The sequence below is a fragment of the Miscanthus floridulus genome, chromosome 1 (assembly GCF_019320115.1).
Source record: "Miscanthus floridulus cultivar M001 chromosome 1, ASM1932011v1, whole genome shotgun sequence".
In the NCBI taxonomy this organism is placed as follows: Eukaryota; Viridiplantae; Streptophyta; class Magnoliopsida; order Poales; family Poaceae; genus Miscanthus; species Miscanthus floridulus.
The window spans coordinates 10,413,632-10,421,287 of record NC_089580.1 but is presented as its reverse complement, the minus strand read 5'-3'; the positions used below and the strand labels follow the sequence as shown (position 1 = coordinate 10,421,287).

The 7,656-nt window shown below is 43.2% G+C and overlaps 1 protein-coding gene and 1 pseudogene across 1 annotated transcript; both read right to left on the bottom strand.

The window, feature by feature from the left end:
* Window positions 1-442: 442 nt before the first annotated feature.
* On the bottom strand, window positions 443-2,013 carry LOC136452011 (uncharacterized; annotated as a pseudogene).
* A 5-nt stretch (window positions 2,014-2,018) lies between these two features.
* LOC136472771 (uncharacterized) lies at window positions 2,019-4,136 on the bottom strand. The gene is made up of 4 exons (XM_066470480.1): window positions 3,981-4,136; window positions 3,765-3,911; window positions 2,724-3,227; window positions 2,019-2,642 (listed from the first exon to the last, which is right to left on the bottom strand). The coding sequence occupies exons 3-4, from the start codon at window positions 3,225-3,227 to the stop codon at window positions 2,019-2,021; spliced, it is 1,128 nt and encodes a 375-aa protein (XP_066326577.1). The 5' UTR covers window positions 3,765-3,911; window positions 3,981-4,136.
* Window positions 4,137-7,656: the final 3,520 nt, after the last annotated feature.

Sequence of the window (7,656 nt, the reverse complement as noted above, 5' to 3'; positions counted from 1 at the left end):
AAAACAGGATATCCTGTTACAGAACTAGTAGAGTATATTAGTTATGGCTTGGCTGCAGTCACTTGAATTCTTTCTTCATGGCATGTATGACAGACTAAAAAGACTAGTAGCATGGCCTTTTCTTCGAAATACATGGCATGTATACAGAACTAGTAGAGTATATTAGGTTAAACTGAATGTATCTCAAGAAAAGACAAGATTCACTTCATCTTCATGCAAGCCGAGCAGTGCAGAACAAGCATGCAACCTTCGATTAAGAGAAGTAGGAGGGCACTAGTCCTAGGACAACACATTTATGGCAATACAAGATCACAGTGCCCATTCAGCCAAGAGCAGACCGTATCAATTTTCACATTGGAGCCATATCAATTTTCACATTGGAGCCATATCAATTTCCAGATAGAAGGGCAAATTTAAATAATATACCTGATATCTTCTCAATTCAAACATTGTCTCTACCAATATTGCCTCCACCAACATTGCCTCCACAGATAGCACTGCAAGTAAGCACAAGGAAAAGCATTAGCAGCTAAGTCATACCAAAGTAAACTAATCCAGTGGCAGCCAAGCATTACCTAATTTGCTGTTTGAGCCAAATCAAACGAACATTTTTGTTTTTCATTTTCATGAATACCTCCCTGTCAATCTCAGATTTGAAGATATTCATAGCATACGCCTTCTCCACATCAGTAAGTTCCATTGCATCAACTTCATCGAGACACTTGTCGACTGAAAATGCTTCGTCTTGTTTCTTCTTTTCATTGAGTGCTTCCATTGTTTTACTTGTTTGCATCTTCTTAAACTGCACAAAACCATCAATAGCAGCACCAATGTGACTCTGCTTACGTTTTCTCCCACTACTCGCTCCTTGCATAGAATCTTGATTGGAAGGTGTAGACTGAGCTTCATTGCGTGCACTTGAGACGTCTAGCCCATCAAAAGTAGCACCTGGACTTGTGCTATCAGACACTGCAACAGGAGCAACTGGAGCAGCAGGAGCAGCTAGAGCAGCTAGAGCAGCCGGAGCAGCTAGAGCAACAATAGGAACAAGAGGAGCAGGCTGCAAGTGCTCAGTTGATATGAAGTTTAGATCTCCTGTAGCAACACTTCCTATGAAAAAAAATAGTGCACAATCATACTTCAAGTGCAGGCATACTATAACTTAAACTGAAAGCAGTGCACAGTCATACTATCAAGTTAGATGGTGCTTTACTCTCAAGTAGAACAATAAGGCTACATAACCTTAGAGAGAAGTTTTAAATAACATACCAGCATACAATGACATACAGTCTTCATATAAAAGAAATGGCTTCTTCTGGAACCTAGCCATTTTTCTATTATCCTATTTAATACCAAGACAACAGCATAGTTAGTACTTGCAACCAGAATATGGCAACAATTTTTTGGTTCAATGAAAAAATCTTACATTGATCAGTTTCTTCCATTTTTCTGGTTCCGCAATGACCATGGCCAATGAGTCATTCCAACCAACACCACTATCCTTTAACGCTACATGTATCGCCTTCCAGCTGCCCTCTAGCTCCTTTTCCTTCTCTTGTAGCTGCTGCTTTGTGAAGCGTGCTAAAGGATACATTTGGGTAAACTTCTCTGAGATACTTCTCCAACCCTCTCCACTCCATCCATTCTGACCCCTAAACAAGGGGATGTTCACATGGTCCCTCATAATGTCAACAAGCCCTTTCTCATATCTAGAGTTCCATGTAGCCCTTGCCTTCGACATTGCTGCAAGAAATAATTACAGAAATACATAACTCATAAAATATTATAGAATGTATTGGAGAATTTATTACATAATATTGCATCACACAGAAATACATAACTCATAACATATTATAGAATGTATTGGAGAATTTATTACAGAATGTTGCATCACATAATGTATTACAGAAATACATAACTCATAACTCATAAATTACATTCCAAACACTACTATCCTACACATTGTAGGCAGCCCACATCTGATGGGCTATCTGGTCTCGTAGGGTATTTCCATGGTTTTATTCCATCTCACTTGGGTAGTTAGTGTCTCCCTCTGGCATGTCGACATAATTTGATGGGTTGATATTATCAGGTAGGATGTCTAGCCACTCTTCACTCCCATTCAACCCTCTAATGATGTTGTGAAACACAGCAGCAGCTGCTGGAATCATAACTTGAGATTCAATTGGGTAATGTGTCCCCACTTTCAGAATTGGAAACCGCTTTTTGAGAACCCCAAAGGCCCTCTCAATGTGATTTTGAAGAATCGCATGCCGATGATTGAACAATTCCTTATAGTTGGCATATGCATTTCCCCTCTGGCCACGTCTCCTGAACTCACTGAGATGATACTTAACTCCTCGGTAGGGAGCAAGGAATGATGGTGTGTTTGCATATCCACCGTCTACAAGATAGAATTTACCTGCTGGCACAGTAAATCCCTTGCCAAGAGCTGACCGCAACACTCCTGCATCAGATGCGGATGCTTCCCAACCAGATGAGATGAAAGTGAACTTCAAGTCAAAGTCACAGGCGAACATAACATTCTGCGATAGTGTCCCCTTCCTATTTCTATAGGGACTGGCCTTGTCTTGTCCAATTGTGATTGGGACATGCGTACCATCGATAGCACCGATGCAGTTCTGCAGGTAAGAAAATTACTAAAGATTTGGATTGTATTTAGGAATGGTATTAAGGAAAGTGTACTGTATGTATTAATCGACCTGAAAGAATGGCATAAATCTAGGGTCACATGTAATCTTCATGTGTGTGTCGCTTGGATTCGGAAGTCTGATGAATTTTTGGGTTAATGTTGGAATGATATTGAAGACATCATATATTTTCCTATGCATTGTCTCACCACTATGTTGAAACTCCTTCTTTAGCCTCTCTGTGCTTGCATTATGAGAGAGCATGAACATAAAAAGACCAAGTTGCTCCTCAATCTTCATACCACGTGTGTCACGCAGCAAGTTCTCGGCCCTGAGAAAGTTTGCTATAGTTCTAAATATTTCAGCCTCCATCCTAAATTCTTCCTTGCACCAATTCTCGTGTCCTTCGAGGATCTCTTTAACCTTTTTAGCACCAGGAAGAGAAGAGGTATGCTCAGGTGTTTTCTCTTCGTCGAGAAAGGGCATTACAGCAGGGAGAAGAACAAAGAATAGCTCCTCATCTTCTTCTTCCTCTTCCAACAAAAAATTCCTAGCAAGCTCTTTCCAAGAAGCCATCTAGTGTTACATATATGAAATTATATTATTACATATATATTACCAATTCAAATCAACTAGAGAAAATGAGAGCACTCAAAGTAGAGAAAACAAGTATTAGAAGGGCAGATTCAAAGTATTAAAAGTCTAAAAAAGTTGAGAAAATAAGTATTAAAAGTAGAGAAAACAAGTATTAAAAGTCTAAAAAAGTCAGAAGTACCTAATCATTTTCTATAACATTCTACAGCAGCACCTAATCATATTTATAGCACTCTACAACAACACCTAATCATCCAGGCAGCACTTACATCAGCACCTACTCATTAATACTTCTGATTAAAACAAGTATTAAAAGTCTAAATAAACCCCATGCATGCACAGCATCGCTGAGCACATCCAAGTCGCAGGCACTGCTGATTAAGGCAGTTCTTTAACCATCAGACAAAACATGATATTTTCATCATGCTACTACAAGCACATCCAATGAGTAAAATGTACACATCCAAGTCGCAGAAGCTCAAACTTGGGAGGGACAAGGAGGAGGGAGGAAGGACTCACTGGATCTTGGGACGAGGCAAGGTGGCCAGGCGGGGGCAGTCACGGAGCAGTGGAGATTGAGCCGGTGCGGTCCGGTCGGCGAGCGGCGGCGGCACTGGATCAGCTTCACGCAGCGGGGCGTTGAGGTGGCGGCGGCAGCCCCAGGATCTACAAGAAAGAGAAGAGAGGATGAGACCCGAAACCCTAGCGTGCACAGAGATGTTGAGGCGTGCTCACTGTTGGCGTGAGCCGAAGCGATGAGAAGGCCGAGGGGCGGCAGCGACGGGATGCCGAGGCGGCGGAGGGGCGGCAGCGACGGGATGCCGAGGTGGCGGCGGCCGGATGCTGGGGTGGCGGCGGCCTCGCGCCTGGGCAGCCTCGCGAGTCGTGAGCGAGCGACGAGTCGGGGAAACCCTCCCAGCCTCCGGAGTAGTGGATTCCTTCCGCGCGGAAAAGGAGGGGAAGCGGGCTTCGAGCCCGGCACGGATGGGCTTCCAAAGTGCGCGACGGATTGTCCCGGGGTAGATTGGCTCGTGGGTTTTTGGCCTAGGGAAATCACAGGGATCCCTCTGGGTTCCCCTGTTGCCAAAGTAGGCCTAAACAATAATCAAGCGGGATATCAAAAGATTATACGAGTAGAATTGTTGCGGTCGAATAATATTGATATATATATATATATATATATATATATATATATCATATAATACATAGATTTCTGCTATTTCCTGATTAAGTATATGTGACAGAAAAACTTTAGAGTAAAATCTTTTTGACGTATCACGTACGGCTTGGCTTAATGTCGTCTAAATTTGGCGTCTTTCAGTCCGGAGGAAGTGGATGTAACATATCACACGAGTTACATATAGTGGAGTAGCTCCAAATACGAAGAGATAGGCAGGTAGCCGTCCACACTCCACAGGATATGCACGCGGCCGGACGTTTCTGCTCCGCGGACGGACCTACCCACCGACGACGTGGACGTGCAACTGATGCCCGCCGGCCGGGAGCCTGTTCGGCAGGCTTGACCGACGACGTGGACGTGCAACTGATGCCCGCCGGCCGGGAGCCTGTTCGGCAGGCTTGAAGGGGCTGCCTGGAGCTGGTGCTGAACCAGCCAGCCGGTTAGCTGCTTCCAGCAGTCAGCCAGCTCCCAGCCAGTTCAAATTGACAGAATAGCCATTTAAAATTTAAACTTTTCTTCTCAACCAATTTCAGTTCTCTAAGTCCAACAAAACTATCAAAAATTGACAAAAAAAAGTATGTAGCCATGGCCATGAATTTTAAACTACAAAATTCTCATGTATTAATCAACACTCATGGTATTTCAACTGACGAACTACACTTGTATTAATCAATTCTCATGGTATTTCAGTCCTCCTTGCATTGAAATCCAGCTTGTTCCTTAGCCTCAATTGAGAACTTCATCCTGCCTTCTAAGAACTCCTAACAAATGAACAAAGAATCATGAGCAATGGTCCAATCAAACACTACAATTAACATGGATCGATGAATTTTCTTCGATTCAGAGCAACAGCTACATACAAAACAATCAAAAAATCAAAAGAAGGCATCCAAGTTGTGTTATCCAGTTCTCGACCCCTACTATACATCTTCTAAGCAATGAGTTATCAGCAATCTGTACAAAGGAAGTAATAGTATGCCAATAATTATGTCTGCCTAAGTGTTCTTCACAATTCAAATATAACAAAGGGTTAAAGGTATAATTTGCATGCTTCAAACAAGAATAATGGACTGCTCCAACAGGTAAGAACCCATACCCGAATGAACATGTGCAACAGGACAATTAAACAAATGGTACGAGAATAATTGTTTTAATGTTTCATAATAACAATGCAATTTCCAATCTACAGTGAGTCAAATGGTAGACACCACGAAATACTCCAAGTACAATATAAAGTCATCAACAGAGAAGTGAGACTACGATAGAAAAATAAAAAGATAGGAAATCAAAATATGAGATCCAGATAGCCAACCTGAACCAGTTCCATCAGCAATAGAGTGACAAAGGACCAAAACCCTCAAGTCTACCACTTCCATCTGCTTCTCTGTCAACCATGTCCATGATATCATCAACAACTAGTTCACCCTATGAGAATATGAAAAGGCGTTTGAGCATTTATTTCTAAAACGAGAAAATGAACAATTAGCCTACTGACAAAACAATCAAGTCCTCAAAGCCTGCAAGATTGATCCATCCAGTGGAAACCTTAGGTGCAAACAAAGATACAAAGCGCAACTATACCTGATGATATCCACTGGCCCACTTGTTCCTGTGCTCGCTGTTCTGAACTCCATTGATCACTCTCGGCTCCAGGTCACTGAATGCTGACAACTTCACAAAATCAAGCTTACCAGGTAAGTGAATGTATGTACAGCTACAGTCTACATGAATGAATGATCTGGGTGCTGGGTCATTTGCATCCCACCCTCACTCATAACTTCACAAAATAAACTTACCAGGTCAGTGACAAATTCAGCAGCAATGTCCTTCACTAGTGACTACAGTTTGTGGCTGCAAAATCAAGAACACCACATATGAGCAAACAATAATGTATTTTATTATCACTTACAATGTAAATTACTAATCTGAACTGCATTGGATAATTGATTGCAGTATAAACTTAATAAAATAACAGAAGATTAAATTAAGGAACTAAAAAAAGGATGAAATAATCTTGGCCCATTCAGTTACTTACCTTGTACAGATGATACATGCATTTACTCAACAGGATCTGCTTCTAGTTCGTAGCTACCAAATGACAGTCCATTACAAATACCCAACAAATGACACTCCATTTGTTCAATCCATACAACAAAAGATTACAACATCCACTAGGGTTAACAAATCTTGCCCCACACAAAATGCATTCCTTAAATAGCTAACTTAAATTCAAGTACTAAAGTAGGTTCATTAGATCACCTTCCCTCGACTATATTGCACTCCACACTACAGCTAATATCAACTCCCTTACTGCAGTTGTTAGGGTTCTACTATTTAATATCACCCACTCCGACAGCTCATACGACGGTGCATTATGTTCATACTTACGCATCCACAAATAATTCTTGGAGACAGAGACAGAGCACCTGAAGCCGCACCAAAGGCGCCCTAAGTCCAATAGCTGAAGTTTATCGATTGAATCTAGCACCAAAACATGCTCCTAATAAGCTTAGATCGATCTTGGCTATGGATCGGACACTCCAATAAGCTTAAACTTGACGTAACAATTAACTCAAAAAAAAACTTGAGGCAAAAAGCTAGCTTGAGCTTGGCTAATTTACAACCTACGGTCGTATATTATAGGTTGATGGCACATCAAAAAATAAATGTTAAAAAGGACTGATACGAGTTTACGACTAATGGTAGCATATTTCAAAGAAAGACTACGACGACGTGGGATCCGTTGGGGGTACCATGCTGGAGGCAGTCGGCGTCGATGGAGGTGGTTTCGGGAAAGGAGGTGCAGCTCAAGGTGTCTGAGAGGGGTGGGGCGCGGGGAAACCTACAAGACAAGCCCGTGGGGCTCAGATTCTGCAGGGGGAGACTGCGGCGGCGTGGGATCCAGGGGTACCTTACTGGAGGCAGTCGGCGTCACTGGAGGCGGGTTCGGGGAAGGAGGCGCAGCTCAAGGTATCCGAGGGGAGTGGTGCGCTGGGGAACCTGCAAGAGAAGGCCGTGGGGCTCAGATCTGACCGGGTGAGACTGCGGCGGTGTGGGTTCCGGGGGTACCTTGCTGGTGGAAGTCGGCGTTGATGGAGGCGGGTTCGGCGAGGGAGGCGCAACTCAAGGTCTCCGAGGCTGTCGACGGCGAGACTCGACGACACGGAGTACAGAGGCGCTCACGACCGCCGACGAGCGAGCTCGGAGACGGGGACGAGCGGCGAGACGGCG